This window comes from Rhipicephalus microplus, chromosome X (genome assembly GCF_043290135.1).
Source record: "Rhipicephalus microplus isolate Deutch F79 chromosome X, USDA_Rmic, whole genome shotgun sequence".
Classification (NCBI taxonomy): domain Eukaryota; kingdom Metazoa; phylum Arthropoda; class Arachnida; order Ixodida; family Ixodidae; genus Rhipicephalus; species Rhipicephalus microplus.
In genome coordinates, this window is record NC_134710.1 from 502,170,118 (window position 1) to 502,186,801 (window position 16,684).

Here is a 16,684-nt window from a genome sequence, read left to right on the forward strand (position 1 = left end):
ATGTGTTACCTTCATAAATAACAAATAGTTTTCATTGCCACATCACAACAAAACATGTAAAGGAAACAGTTTGCGTCTGATGACAACAACACAATGATGACATTAACAAGGCTATAGCCAATCCCAAATGCCTAAAGGTACTACAAATTGAGGCCTCAGTGATGTCTGCATCCATTACGCTTTCTCTTTAGAAACACCGGTATTTGGGCGAGTTTATGTAATCTGTCACTTGTATCTTGTCTGTTTCGAGCTCTTGAATACCAAAACTTTTGTACCAAAGTACAAGTACTGCTGAGTGGGCATGTTGGTGCATGAAGTATCTGTACAGCTTGAGCTCAACTCAACGTGAGCATGAAGAAAAGGGCAAGAAGACAAGACGAGTGCTGTCTTTTGTTTCTTTCTAGCTCCATTCTTCACAATGAATTCCCCAAAAGCATACAATAATAGCTTCACATCACACAAAAGAATTGACAAACAAACAGGCATTTACTACACAAGAGGAGTACACATATAACTTATGTTGCCATGCCTATATACAGCCTTGGGTGCTGGCACCATCAACACTTTCAGCAGGCTCAATCGAATCTAGACCCTTTTAGTAGCACCCTCAGACTCTCTTGCGATCAGTCATGACGCGCACTATGGATCCAATGCCACCAGCTGCATAAGCCTGCAAATGAAAATGATGCAGTTAAATACTTAGCTATTCAGTATTTTTTTTTACATAACATACTGTTCAAGCAAAATGGCTGATCCCTCTATGTAGAAATCGGTGTAACACGAAAGCCAGTGATGCTACTGAGGTCTGCCGATTTAGAGCAATTGTTGGATCAGCAAAATTCACACTTTAGAGCATGTTAAAGCAGCAAAATTTTATATTTTGGAGTACTCTGGAGCAGCAAAATGTGTCATTTCGGAGCAATCTGGAGCAGCTGATATCACATCCTGAAAGAGAAGCAAGTTGCATTTACAGTCAAACCTCAATATATCGAACAAGGATATATCGAATTATTGCCTATATCGAACGGTTCCTATATCACGTGGGAAATCGCATGCATTATTGATTTTTTATTTCGAACAAAGTTTGACATATAATGGATATATCGAACTCAGCTACCCCAAACCGCCCGCGCTCCATTGACAGATGGCGAGCTTTCTCGCAACTCTCGTAAGTAGCGGTAGAGCGGCGGGCATTTACGAATGCTGCACACATCGATGGCGCCAAGAGCGCCACTTTAACGTAGCGGCGTACGCGCGCCGCAGCCTTGCGGTAGAGGTTCTTGAATGAGGAAAGTGAAGAGAAAAGCGCGGAGCTGTTATTGTCTTTCAATACGAAGGCACCGACACGGCTTCGCGCGGGAGGGGGAGTGAGAGGTAAAGATTGAGGAGGAAAGTATAGGAGGGAAAGGATGCACACTGTCTCGGACACGGTCCGCGCTGCCACCGGGAAAGGGAAAGCAGTCAGACGAGCCGGCATGGACGCGCCATGTGCGCGACTCACGCCGCAGCCTTGCAGCTTGCAGTCTCTATGGTGTCAACGGCACACTGAGCACTTGTTGCAAGCTCCTCCCCCGTAGCATCGGCAGGCATCGGTCGTTGTGCTCGCAGTGTTCGTGCGTTCGGAGTTAGGCTGTCGCGCACCACAGCGCGCGACAGGCCTAACTCCGAAGGCGGAGCTCACAGATGTGGAGATTGTCGCCGAAGCTACTGCTGAGCAGCCAAATGAAGACTCTGCCGAGGTGGATCCTGCAAGCGCTGATGGTGCCCCGCTCCCGACATCAGCTGAGGTCGTAGATGCCTTGGGCCTTATGCGCCGCCACTGCGGCGCGATTGAAGGCACCGGCCTGTCACTTATGGAACGCCTGGACTACATGGAGGACGCAGTCGTCAAACACGGCATGGCCAACAAAAAACAGGCTACTCTTTTTCAATATTTTAAACCAACACAATAAATACTATGTTTGAATGTTCAAGTGAGTATTTACTGCACCACGCTTGAACTGTTCGTTGGTTGTTTTCAGCAAGCTGTTGACGTATCTTTTTCGTGATTTTTTATATCGAATTCTGGATATATTTAACTATTTCGCGATCGCCGTGCCGTTCGATATATCGAGGTTCGACTGTACATTCAAGGACACGAATAATTATTTTGGGGTTCTTGTGAAGAGTTAGAAATATTTCGATTCATTGCAAACTTCATGGAGCGGGACATATTAGGAGCACTCCCTATTTCAGTAGATGATGCAAAAAATAATGTCATCATGCCGTTGAGCATTCTGGAAAATCTTGTTCAGTGACTATTTTCGTAGAAAATAAATAGAATACTCATTGAATAATATAGTACTTTATGAAATAACATTCTAAATACACTCATGTGGTTATCAGCAGATTTTGTAGACAAATGCTATGATATACAACGCTAGACACTCACAAAGTTTCAACTGCATTTCTTTAAGATGAATTCCACGATTAAAAAAAGATTCTTTTTCTTCACAACCGATATTGCTGGGCGTAATATGGCGTCATTTAGCTAGTCTCGTAAAGCCAACCTCCTCCGACACTTGTCTCTGTGCTGAAACTACACAATTTATCCAACTTCGTTTTCTTTTTGCAGCGGTGTTTCATGTGGCTAAGGCATTCTGTCTATACACCCCAAAAACCCCGCATAGTGACCTCAAAGGAAAAAAAGTACACACAAGTAATGTGAGTCCGAGTGAGTTCGCTTGAAAGAAATGGTACTGAGCCTGTACGAGAAAAATTTGAGTGAGAGCAAGTGAGTCCTCAAGGCAAATTTCATTTCATGAGTGAGTTCCATATTTTTTGCCAACCTATGTTCGTGTGTATTCAGGACACTTTGAGAGCCATATCCAAATAATCCATGCTGTAGGCTTAGCAAACGGCAGAGAAGCTATGGCTGCTCCTGGAATTTGGAGGACATATATTTTTTTTTTTTTTTTGTCCGTAGCTGGTGCCACTTGATGGAGCGGCAGTAGCTGTGGCTTCAGTAGACAAAAATGAACAGATCACACCGCCACAAGTTTTCCATGAGTATTTGCAGCACTGGTTTCAGTTGCAACTTTGACAAGTACAAAAAACGTTTTTTTCCCCTGTAAGGCTGACAATTTTATCCTATTAAGAACATTTTATTGGAAGCATATTCATTTCATTCGAGCATCTATACTGAATGCTGGGCGAGTTGGTAATTCATAACTACAAAACTGTGCGAAAAAGTGACGAGAAACGGAGAAGGTGCGCACACAAGTGCAGGCTAGCAACTGAAAGTTTATTGAAGGATACATATATATAACTAGCAAAAAAAAATATATATATATATATGACATGAAAGATTAGAGGTTGGCAGTGAGATAATCTTTCTCTAGTTGGTGCAAAGTCACCGAAGGCTTTGCAACACATGTGTCACCATACTTGTGTATATAAAAAGCCTCGGCAACTTCTCTCACTGTCCTATCCCTCTGCGGGAACAACACCCTTGTTTCGCGAAGTAATGGGTATCACTTGAAATCTCTGCAATGTAGGCACAGATTCGACGACGGATGGGCCTTCAGTGATGCCCTGTGATTCATTAGTCTGTTATTCAAACACCTTCCAGTTTGCCCAATATAGCACTTACCACATGACAAGGGGATAAGATACACCGCACCCATTCCACATTCAACAAACGTTTTCCAGTAATTGACCTCGCAATCGCACCACTTTCCTCCTTTGCCTTCAATTTTCCTATCTACTGCTGAGTACACTCGGCCCAACTTATTCCTAGACGAAAAAAAACGACGTTAACACTGAATCTTAGGATGCTTAGAAAGTTTAGCACTCAAGACAATGAGATACGTTGATGTTTATCTGGTGCTTGTTGAAATGAACAATTATGTGAGTTCCAGAGTCAATGTGCTGAAAATGTTTAAAGAGAAGGGACGGGGTTTGAAATTTACTTTTGAGTTCCTGAAAGATGGCTGCATTCAGTTTATGGATTTGAAAATTAGGATTGGGCAAGAGCACACGTGCTGGCCGTATACGCCTAGGTCGGTGAAGCCCATTCTTGATTTTCATTCCTGTCACTCAAAGTTAGTCAAGAATGGTGTCACCACTTCATGTCTCGAATCTGCTTTGTGCAAGCTGTGCCCGCATCAAATGTCTGAGGCTCTTGATGGCCACCTTACTAGGCTTAGGTTATCGAACTTTCCAGAAGGGAAGCTGGGCCTTTTCAGTGAAATATTATTAAAGAAACTCAAACAGTGCATTAATGACATGGTGGGCATTGATAAAGGTTTGCCTTTCACGTGCATTCCACATCTTCATGCCTTCTCCCACCGTATGAAAAAGGTGGGAAACAAATTCGGTGTGAATGTCGTTTTTCATCCAAGAATAAGTTGGGCCGAGTCTTTGCAGAGGTGGATAGAAAAATTGAAGGCAAAGAAAAAAAAAGTGGTGTGATTGTGAGGTCAATCACCCAGAAACGTTTGTTGAATCTGGAATGGGTGCGGTGTATCTTATCACCTCGTCATGTGGTAAGTGCTATATTGGGCAACCTGGAAAATGAATAACAGATTAATGGATCACAGGACATTGCTGAAGGCCCACCCTTCGTCGAATCTGTGCCTACATTGCAGGGCTTTCAAGTGTTACCCATTACTTCGCGAAACAAGGGTGTTGTCCCGGCAGAGGGATAGGACAGCTAGAGAAGTTGCTGAGGCTTTTTATATACACAAGCACGGAGACACATGTGTTGAGAGGCCTTCGGTGACTTTGCGCCAACTAATGATAAATTATCTCACTGCCAACCTCTGATCTTTCACGTCATATATATATGCTGTATTTACTCGATTCTACCGCGCCCTCGATTGTAACACGCACCCGGTTTCCACGATGAAAAAAAAAAAAAAAAAGTAAGAAATCGATTGCAACGCGCACCCATTTTTCTTGTTGGCCCGCACGATCACACCACTCGGGAAAACGACTCCTTTCGCGAGCGTCTTCCGTTTAAATATGAGGTACGGGGGAAGCTTGGGCCTATCTGACGTGCAACAGAGCATTGCCGTCACTCTAGTTTTACCGTGGCCCGATGTCAGCACGTGAACTTGCTTCGCCCCCTTTTTCTCGACGATTGTGGTGCCAGGCATGTCGAAGTACAGAGGCGTCTGATCGACATTCCCGATTTGCCCAAGCAGGTAGTCGTTGTGCTGCAAGTTTAGGACGAACCTCTGAAAACTGTGAAGCTTTTCTTCGTACTCCTCCGGCAACTTTTGGCATATGCCCGTTCGCCTTCGGAAGGAAAAGCCTTTCCTCTTCATAAAGTTAGTTAGCCAGCACCTGCTCGCTTTGAACTGGCTCCGCGTTAGCCCTTCTTCCAAAGCTAACTGCATAGCCCGCACTTAGAGCAGTTCTGTCGTCATGGGACGCTGTGCCGCTCGCTTCCCAAGCACATACTAGGCGAGCAGCTCTTCAATTTGCGGAAACCGACCCTGTTGTGGTCCACTGAAGCTTTTGCCTGAATCTTTGCCGTCGACAATCTTCTGCTTTTGTTTCCGCCAGTCCCACATGCACGTTTCGGGAACTCCGAACGACCGCAATGCGGCCCGATTTCAGTCTGTTTCGGCACAGGCGATGACTTTTCTTTTAAAAGCGGCATCGTGGTGCACTCGTCGAGTTTTTGGAGTCGGCCCTTCCATGCCGTCGATGTAAATGCACTACAAGATGATGAACTCCTCAGCACACGTACGAAGTGCCGCACATATGAAACACATAGGCAGAAATGGCCGACGCACCATGCCGATGCACGTAGGGGGCGGCCATTTTAGAAATGCCGAAGGCAATAGAATGACCGTACTCATTTTTTTTTGGCAGAGACTGCTGCGCCACGCGGCGCACGAGCCACCCCCCCCCACCGAAACGGCTGCTGCGCCGCACGGAAGTGACGCCATGCCTTTTCCGGTTAGGCGCTTCGTTTGAATAGTCGGGAGTGTCTAGCAGTACAGCTAAACGTTACGATAAAAGTCGTTAAAGTTATGTCCAAATGTAAAACTAAACAAAAAATGTTAGTTAGGTCCAGCGTGACAATACGAAACCAGCTTGTTTGACAACCGAAATCGATCGGCAGCTGTGGCGTAGTTGGTTAGAGCAGCACATTAAAAGCTGGTGAGGTCGGTGGTTTAGGTCCCATTGCAGCCATCGTTACTTTTTCTTTTTTTGTTCACGCGTGAATTGTTTTAACATTTACGCTTCCTCGTCACCCGACTTGCTGCTGCTGGTGGTGGTCCCGTCCACAGACCCTTTAATATTGGATCTTTGATGACTCTCGCAGGATTGACTATATTTATTATGATAAAGTGTTTTGCGAATTACTGCTCTTAATCGGCGTGATGCAAAAAGACACGAAAAACTTAAATACAGTTGGCTGCATTGGTTTCTTCGACACAGGTGTCTGGAATGTTGATTTCCACAGTTTAACGTAGTCTCGGGCAACTTTTTTTTATGTTGCTCAGTGTACCATCACCTGACGAGGTAACCGGCAGACCGCTTCAAAATACTGACGTGCCACCGCAATGTTCTAGGCGATCAACACTTGATAAACGATGCCCAAGAGCGAGTGCCGATGGCGTTAGCCCATCTAACTACAAAACAGCTTGTCTGTCTTGCTGAATAAAATGCACGGCCCGTGACAGCACGGGAGCATTTACGTAGCAACGGATGAGAAAGGCCGTACGTGTTCGCACTTGACAAAACAGCCGGCAATGCAGTAATTCTGGCCTTCGGAGATCGCAGGCTTCGTAAGAACACTACAATAAAGTTGTTTCCATCCATCAAAAACACTTCGCCGACGCACTAGAGTTTCATGCATGTGCGTCCGGTAAGTCACACGTGAACTGTGTGAAAGCATTTATTTCATCGTCGACCTTGTCCTTCGCGACAAGCAAAACTCGGCAGCAAGAACACTTTCACCTTTGACAGCACCACGCTGGGCATTGCAATCTAGAAAATGAAGTACGTCCAACAACAATACGCACTTCATACTGAAAAACTTTATGGCGCACACACTCAGATGAAGCTGCGGCACGGTGGACAGCCGCGCTAGCTCCAACCACCAGGTTCAACTGGGCATCGAGCAATCACATGAAGCAGCGACGACACAGTGCCTCCGGTCCTCCTTGGGGGCGGTCTAGGCTATGGCCACGATTTCATCGGAGTTTTCACCACCTACACACAGAACGACCAACACACATCGCAGGAAGCTACTATCTTGCAGTGTTTACCTTTTGCGAGCCACAGCATCCATGGCGCCCCCTGCATTTAAAGTACTTGTAATATGTGTTTAGTTAAAAAACCTATGCTGATGGACTCGTTAAACACCTGCTCCAAAAATTTTTGTAGGTTTAATGCATTACACATGAATAATTTACACATTGAACTAGCTTTAGGTAATAATTTTTGAAGTGACGTCACTTCCGTGTGGCGCAGGAGCCACTTCTGTGTGGGGCTGGCTGCTACGGCGCAGGAGACGCTGCGTTTTTTTTTCGTACATGATTCTAATGCGCATGCGATTTATGAACTCGTTTAACCGGAAAAAAGGTGCGCATTAGATTCGAGTAATTACGGTATATATTTTTGCTAGTTATATGTATATGTGTATATGTGTATCCTTCAATAAACTTTCAGTTGCTAGGCTGCCCTTGTGTGTGTGCCTTCTCTGTTTCTTGTCGCTTTTTCGTGCAGTTTTGGTGCCCCGCCGCGGTGGTCTAGTGGCTAAGGTACTCGGCTGCTGACCCGCAGGTCGCGGGATCAAATCCCGGCTGCGGCGGCTGCATTTCCGATGGAGGCGGAAATGTTGTAGGCCCGTGTGCTCAGATTTGGGCGCACGTTAAAGAACCCCAGGTGGTCAAAATTTCCGGAGCCCTCCACTACGGCGTCTCTCATAATCATATGGTGGTTTTGGGACGTTAAACCCCACATATCAATCAATCGTGCAGTTTTGTAGTCACCTAATATTGGTTTAACATTTCAAATTGTAAAAAAACACCAACCAGTCCATTCACGACAAAATGACATGGCCCTGCGAGCGTTTGTGACCTTCGTGCGGCTTGCATTTGGGCATGCGGTGCTATAAGGCATGCCCGCTTGGGTACTCAAGCGCTTGCATACCCAGCACTACTACTCTATTACCTTCACATTGATTCCTCATTTATTTTACGTTTAAAAGCTTGACATACCGCCTCATATGCTGCAAGTATAGGACATTTTAGAAAGTAACATATTTTACAGGTTATCACTTGCATTCTACCAAAAGTCAAAGTTGTTCCCACTTCCAAAAAGAATGGCATTTTCGTAGGCCTTGTTTTCATTAAAAAAATATTGTGCAGGTTAGTTGGGTCCTCCATAATATCTGACATATACTATTCAAGTACGATTCGAAATTATTCGAACCAAAGCTCTATATGCTTTGAACCTCAAATTCACTATTCCCACAAGCCTATTAATTTTGTATGACAGTACTCCTTCCACAAAGGCATCAGACACTTGCTTATACCAAGTGCCACTCTGGGTGTGTGGGGAACCCTTTGCTGCCCTCACTGTGTTGATAACTGGTTGAGCTTTTTTGATTGAAATAGGGAAAAAGATGTCTTCCTGCCCCCTTGGAAACAGATTAGCTCATTTCTGTGAAAAATTAGTGAGATAACCGCATACTGCACTGTATCTTAATATAATAGAAACATCGTAGAAGTATTTCACTATAGTGAGATACAAGTACATTTTACAAATGAATCTCGATAGAGAAATTTAAATACTCAAAAGTACCTCCAAGATACTATTACGATACTGCCCAGCCCATATAGGTGTGTCAAGGAAATACTGCCTTTAATAAGGGTACGAAAGGCAGAAACTAGACCAATAGAAAAGGCCTGTATTGTTCTAATGAACGAATTCTTTTAACAAAGAGAATGCAGCTCTTCAGAAAAACGGCAAGCCTGCTACTACGGTGTTTGCATCTTTTTTTTACTGCCAATTATATGCACAATTTCAACAGGTTTTTGCAATCACCGTCGTGTTCTGTATAGAGCCCCAATCAATAAAATCACTCCAAAAACGTATGCTCTACCTGCGAGTAACACGGCTGAACTATAGATGAGACAAAGTGACAATCTTCTTCACACAGATGGTGCATGTGATAACATCACCTTGTGTGTGGTCTGCTGCCAATTGCTGCTCAATCTCGGAGGCCCAACCACCTTTCAATGGGCCAAGGAGCATGAAGGGATGCCACAAGGGAAAAGGCAAGCCTGTGTGGCTTGAATAGCAACTCTGCTCCGACTTTAAGGGCACGGTCATGAGTGCTGGTACGTGCACATGCACTCTATGCTCTCTTGACCGACACCAGAAAATGGCTTGTATACAGTGTGATCTTGCCACTCAACGCCTTGACCACCGATACATCAAACTTCACAAAAACCCCTTCTCTACAGGGGGCAGCCGTATTTCTATACATCAGCATTTAGTAGGGCTACACAAGATCGAATTGAAGCCTGTTATCGCCCCCCTCAACACACACCAAACACTGTTCAGGTGGCACCGCCAGAAGCAAAAACAGTGATGTACCTTTTTTAGCCACTTTGTAACCGGCACACAGGCGACAGTCCAACTGATTGTGTCCCATGTGCGATCGGCCTAGGTATAGTCAAGCATGTTCGGCGCACATGCTTGAGGTTGGATGTCGCCCGGTTCGCCGTCTATGCCATGACGCCAGACTATAGATTCTTTTTTTTGCCGGCGTAACTTAACCGTGTCGAGCGCTGTCGTGCATGAAAGCTATGCAAGACTTTCTATAGGCCTTAAAGAGTCGCTTGAAAATGAACAACACCTCAACAGGGAGAAAAAAAGGCAAGCAGTTCTGCGAAGAGACTCAACATGCTCCCTACATGTAGTAGTGGATCGAGCGATCAGCAGCCACCATGCTACTGACTGGTAGAAAGCCCCAGTGTGAAGCTGAAATACTAGGCAGCCCAAACTCTGCAGTCCCTGACCACCCGGCTCCCTGAGCCACCACTCCCCGAGTCAGACAGGTGCAGGTACTGAGAGAAGTTTCTGAAATGTAGCTAATGTAAATGTAGCTAATGACTACGGCGGACTTTAGGGACTTCATTTTCAATTGGCGAGACGTAGCACTTAATTTTTTTTATCAACGTTGAAAAAACTTGGCGACTTTATGTATATTTGTGTGCAGATTTCATATATGAAATTATTTTTTTTGCATGAAGTGCAGTTTTTAAAATACAAGATATTTCATGTACTGTTGGGGAGCAACTTTTCTAAACTTAAAAATTACAAAGTAAATAAGCATATCACAATAATTTGGAATCGGAGCTGATTGCAGAGCAACAAAATTGAATGTTCTAAACCTATTAGACGAAAAGTTATGGTATGTTGAACATTTGCCAGTGAAATCCCAGCTTGAAATTGGCTCACTTGGTTAACGTACCGTAAATTTTGTTCAAATCGATTTAGAACATCCATTTTTGTTGCACTACAATCAGATCCGATTTCATATTATTGTGTTATGCTAATTTACTTTGTAGCTCAATTAGTTTAGAAAAAAAAACTTGCTCCCTTACATAAAATATTTCGTATTTTGAAAACTAAACTTTATAATAGCATATTTGAAATCAGCAATCAAATATAAGAAACCCACAAAATTTCATCAAACTCAATTTAGAAATAAAAACTTTGTTTAGAAGACTGTCTACTGTCCTTCACAGCTTTTCTGTTTTGTGCCGCAATAAGAGGCATGATGATGATGATGGTAGATTTTAGTGGCGCAAGGGCAACTCAGGCCAAAGAGCGCCAAACACACGGTTTTTGGTCGATTTGATTATAAAAAAAATGTCTACTCAGGGTGGCAAGAGTAAAAGAGTAGTGTATAGAACTTAAACTTGGGTGTAGTGACTATGTGTGATGGGTTTAAAACGGGCTACGCTTATGGGTTTTACAAAGTCATGCCGTGTCGTCAACAGTCCTTGTCAAGACAAGGAGTGCGTGCTGCATGACATTTGATAAAAAAAAAAGTCTCAGCGTTTCCCTCATGATTGAGAGGAGGCTGAGATTAGTGAGAATATGTTATGGAATGTAGGAAGCCTACACTAGCTAAAAACTTCAAGACTACTTCTGGAAGAAACAAGGGATCGTCTCCAAGAAAAAATTGTGGATGAGGCGGAATGTGACATTTGTACAGCTTTGAAAAGTGACACAGTCTTTCTGGTTCGAGGTACGGACAGGTAATTAGAACGTGAACGACAGACAGCTCATCACCACATTTTGCACAATGTGGTGCTGGAGAATTCTTTAAAAGGTGCGAGTGTGTTGCATGTGTATGACCGATCCTGAGTCTGCACAGTGCAACCTCTTGGTGCCTGTTACGTTTTTCAGTCAGATACCTTCCTATTCTTGGCTTTACTAAGTGCAGTTTGTTTGCGTTTGCTGCATTACATTCTTCTTGCCATTGTCTACGCATTTGGGATATGATGAGTGGCCTCAGGTCCTCATACGGGATGGTGTTTACGTCAACTGATGGGCGGAGTGCTGCTGACTTCGCAAGTTTGTCCGCTATCTCATTGCCAGCAATGTTGCAGTGTCCCGGAATCCAGCATAGCGTGATTTTGAGCTTAGATTTGCGGGCTGACATGATGCATTTTCGAAGTGTATTAGTAACTGGGTTTTTGAGTATCTTAGTGGAGGACAGCGCAGTCACAGCACTGAGAGAATCTGTGTATATGATCGAGGCTGGCTCTTTCTCCTTTAAAATGTGCGTTACAGCTAAAAGTACGCCATAGCATTCTGCAGTAAATATACTGGTATGTTCGTTCATTGTTCTAGATTCAGAGAAAGCGGGACCGTGTGCCGCACATGCAACTGCGGAGGACTTGGAAGCATCAGTATAATATTCAGCACACCTGTATTTGGCCTGCAGGTACTTGAAGTGTTGATCGATCGCGACTGGGTGGCCATTTTTTCGTACCTCTAGGAATGACAAGTCACAATCGATAGCCTGCATTTCCCATGGCACAATAGTGTCCTTGTGAGAGGTTAGTTGAAGATTGGAGACCGGTATGTGCATATTTTCAAGGTGTGAGGCCACTCTGAGGGGATAAGGTGGTGTAGCTGATGGCAGCCTCAAAAACAGGTGGGCGTTTGATGTATCCTGCAATAGCGCACGAGCTGGGTGGTCGACATGGGAAAGCACCCTGGTGGCATACGTGAAAGTTGTGAACTGACGTCGCCGTTCTAGTGACCACCGGTTTGTCTCAACATACAGGCTGGCTGTTAGGCTGGTTCGGAAAGCATCGCTGGCCATCCGAAGCCCAAGGTGGTGCACTGGGTCAAGCATCTTCAGTGCAGACCTTGACGCTGACTCGTAAACCACCGAGCCGTAATCGATACGTGATAGCACTACACTGTTGAGAAGGTTCAGCAGACAGTCACGGTCTGTGCCCCATGACTGATGTGAGAGAATCTTGAGCAGGTTTAAGGCTTTCAAGCATTTAAGTCGTAGCTGTTTGATATGTGCAACAAAGCTGAGCTTTTCATCAACCACAACACCTAAAAATTTGTGATCTTTTTTGGTAGTTATGGTTTGTCTGTTAATTGAAATATTGGGGGGTGGCCTTATGCCACGTAGTTTTGAGAAGAGTACGCAAACAGTCTTGTCACAGTTAAACTTAGACCCATTTTTGTCTGCCCAGCTTGACAGCTTGTTTACTGCCAACTGAATCTGACGTTCACATGTGGCTAGGTTGCATGATTTGAAGCTGATCTGAATGTCATCCACATATACAGAGTAGGAGATTGTTCTAGGCATACTGGTGCTTATGGGGTTCATTTTTACGATGAATAGTGTGCAGCTAAGAACACCACCCTGGGGGACGCCATTTTCTTGCGTAAACCACTTCGATAAGGCATTACCAACACGAACCACAAATGTACGGTCAGAAAGGTAGCTTTCAATAGTATTCAGCATGTTTCCTGACACTCCAAAAGATCGCAGGTCACGGAGAATGCCATAACGCCATGTCGTGTCGTAAGCTTTCTCTAAGTCGAAAAATACAGATAGGCAGTGCTGTTTATGAATGAAGGCATCCCTGACATAGGATTCAAATGCTACCAGTTGGTCAGTTGTCGACCGGCCAGACCTAAATCCAGCTTGATGACGATCAAGGAGGCCATTGTATTCAAGGTAATACATAAGGCGGCGATTCACCATTTTTTCGAACACCTTGCCCAAACAGCTGGTCAGCGCTATAGGCCTGTAACTAGCAGCAAGTGTGGCTTCTTTTCCTTGTTTAAGGATGGGTATGATAACTGCCTTTTTCCAGGTCATGGGCAGACGCCCAGAGGACCATACACTGTTGAAAAGAATGAGGATGATGTCAAGCGTTTCTTCGTGTAGGTGTTTCAGCATGCCGTAAGTAATTCTGTCCGAGCCAGCTGCTGAGCTGCCGCACTTTGCCAGTGCTGCCTTTAGTTCACCTATAGTAAAGGGGGCATTGTACCCTCCCGCCGATGGCCTGTCATCACGAATAGGTTTACGTTCCTCGGCAAGTTTGTATCGCCTAAAGGAGTCTGTATAATGTGCTGAGCTAAAAATATACTCGAAGTGTTGGCCTAAGGCATCTGCCTGGTGTTCAAGTGTATCACCAGCAGTACTAACAAGGGGCATCGAATGAGTGCTGTGCCCTTGGAGTGCTCTTACTCTGTTATAGACCTTATGTGTGTCAGTGTAAGAGTTCACGGATGAGAGGAAGGATTGCCAGCTCCGTCGTTTAGACTCTCGTCGGACACGTCTACCGTTTGCTTTTGCACGCTTGAAATTCACCAAGTTTTCGACTGTAGGATACCTGCGGAATTTCGACCATGCTTTGTATTGATTGTCACGAGCATTTTTGCACTCAGAGTTCCACCAAGGTCGTCTTTTGTTCCGTGTATTGTTAGATGTATGTGGGATGGATTGCTCTGCGGCCTGTACAATGTGTATTGTGACCAACGCTTCAGATTCATGGATGCCTAGGGTTTCAATTGATGAGCGCGATAGTTTTGAGAGTTTTCGGAATTTCGTCCAGTTCGCACCCTGTTCTCGAAACCTGATTACATTCACAGTCATTGTACTCGTATTTCCTTTGTATTTTAGACAAACAGGAAAATGATCACTTCCATAGAGGTTATGAATTACAGCCCATTCAGTGGTTGCCAAGAGTGAAGGAGATCCGATAGCAAGATCTATTGCTGTGTATGAGTAGTGCGCTGCGTTAAAGTATGTTGGCTCTTTTTTATTAAATATACAGGAGCCGGAGGACAACAGAAAGTTTTCGATTAAGGAGCCTCGAGAATCCGTTCTTCTACATCCCCATTAAGGGTGGTGCGCGTTAAAATCTCCGACCAACAGAAATGGATGCGGAAGCTGGTCGATGAGCGTTTCAAATTCTTTAGTAGAGAGTTGGTGGTCTGGAGGGATGTATAGTGAACACACGGTTGTTACTCGTCCAAAAATTAGGGTTCGTATTGCCACTGCTTCTAAGTCAGTAACCAGAGTGAGGCTTTGAGACGGAACTGCTTTCTGCACCACGATAGCGACACCACCAGATGAATGGGAAGTGCCCTTTCTGTCCTTTCGGTATACCACATATCTTTTCAAAAGGCTAGTGTGTGTGGGTTTTAGGTGTGTTTCCTGTAAGCAAAGTATGTTTGGTTGGTGTTGTGCAAATATTTCATAGATGTCGTCTAAGTTCTTAAGTAAGCCTCGGCAATTCAATTCGATAATATTTTCGGCAGCCATTTTTATGAATGAGGAAAAGAGCGTGACTTATTCACACTTCGCTTCCTTTATTAGGAGGCTTAACTGGCGGGTGTCTTTTCCCTCTGAGGCGATCTATGGAGCCCCGCCTCACTTGGGAGGATTCCGTCAGCATCTTAGACGCTGAGGATCCTGGTGTCACTTCCATTGCCTCCGGTGGACCCTCAGAAGCTAATGGAGGTTTGTCAGAAGAGACAGGTGTCTCAGTTGTCTGTGTGGTCCCTGGGGTCTGATGAAGTTCGACCTCCGGGACGTGAAAGGTTGGTGCAGCCTGTGGCTGCTTGGTGGGGGGCAGAGATGTGCACGCATCAGCAAAGCTGTATTGCGTGCCCACCGTCACTAGACGCCGCCCGGCCCCCCGGCGCGCTGCGTCAGCGTACGTTCTTCCGGAGAAGAGTGACACCTTCTTCCGGGCTTCAGAGAATGTTATGTTTTCCATTACTTTAATCTGGATGATTTCCTTTTCATTTTTGAAGATTTCACATGTCCGCGAGTATGCTGCGTGCGGCCCGTGACAGTTAGGGCACTCTGTTTGCGTGGAAGTACAGCTCTCTGTTGGGTGCTCATGATCACCACATTTTGCACATGTTTGTTTTCCGCGACAGGTATTCGACCCATGTCCACATTTCTGACATTTGTAGCACCTTCTAGGGTTGGGTATGTAGGGGCGGACCTTGCAGTGAAAGAACGCAGCTTTCACGGATTCTGGCAGAGTGGAGCGGTTGAATGTAAGTACTATATGAGGCGTCACCACTTCTTCATTGTTTCGCCTGATGGTTATCCGGCGGATGGCGACTACGCCTTGCTCTCGAAAGCCTTCAAGGAGGTCAGCTTCAGTTTCTCGCATCAGATCACGTGAAATGACGCCTTGAACAGTGTTAAGGCTGCGATGGGGGGTGATAGACACATTCAGGTGGGCAAACTGCTTCTGTTTAAGGAGAGTGTTTGCATGCTCTTTCTGGCTTACTTCAACAAGAAGATCACCGGATGACAGTTTCTTTGTGTCGTACTTTTTGCCTATTAAGTTAGCAAGGGTTTTGGCTATCAGGAAAACCGACAGTCCTGCAACAGAGACGTTATCTGCCAGAGAGTGTATGACTAGGAAGCGTGGGAAGTGCTCACAATCGCTTCCGGTTCGTTTGAAGCTTTCATCAGTGCGGTTCCTTTTCAGGGACCGATCATTGAGGGGGGGGAAAGATTTTGCCATGTGGTGGACTTCATGTTCGGCGGCGATGGTGACCACCCACCACCGAGCCCAACAGGGGGACGCTACAAGGTAGAACACTTGAAGGCGCCAGTCATACATCGCCGCTATAACCAGATATAACTACCCAAGGTTGGGTAACTACACAAGGTTAACCCTTGCCGCCAGGAAATTTGGAAGTAAACAGAAGAGAGTAGAAGACAGGACAGATAGTGAGAAATAAAGACGAAGATGTAGGCAGAGAGAGATAGGAAAAGGCGACTGCCGAATTCCCCTGGGTGGGTCAGCCCAGGGGTGCCGTCTACGTGAAGCCGGGGCCAAAGGGGTGTGTTGCCTCTGCCGGGGGGCCTTAAAGGTCTAATCACCCAGCGTCAGCTCAACCCCCAGGATCCCCCCCCCCCCCCCCTTTTTTTTTTCCCGGACACGGCAAAGCCATGCACGGCTAGGCGTGGGTGGGAGCCGAAACTCCCCCATTAGCTCGGGTCCGTGGTGTCGCTACACACCAAACGCCTACTTGCGCAGGCGCCCCTGCGGGGCGCAATAAGAGGCATACCATCCGAAGTGTCTAACTTTGCAGCAGTTTCTCTGGAAAGTGTGTTGACATTTTTAAAACAGAATTTTTTTATCTGCGT

The 16,684-nt window shown here is 45.3% G+C and overlaps 1 protein-coding gene across 2 annotated transcripts in view; it reads right to left on the reverse strand.

The window, feature by feature from the left end:
* Window positions 1-467: 467 nt before the first annotated feature.
* Arpc5 (Actin-related protein 2/3 complex, subunit 5) overlaps window positions 468-16,684 on the reverse strand; it is a 62,064-nt gene continuing 45,847 nt past the window's right edge. For both annotated transcript variants that reach the window (XM_075881013.1, XM_037412961.2), the window contains one exon: window positions 468-670. In XM_075881013.1, coding sequence (XP_075737128.1) covers window positions 624-670 — 47 coding nt within the window. In that variant the 3' untranslated portion in view covers window positions 468-623. The remainder of the gene's footprint in view (window positions 671-16,684) is intronic.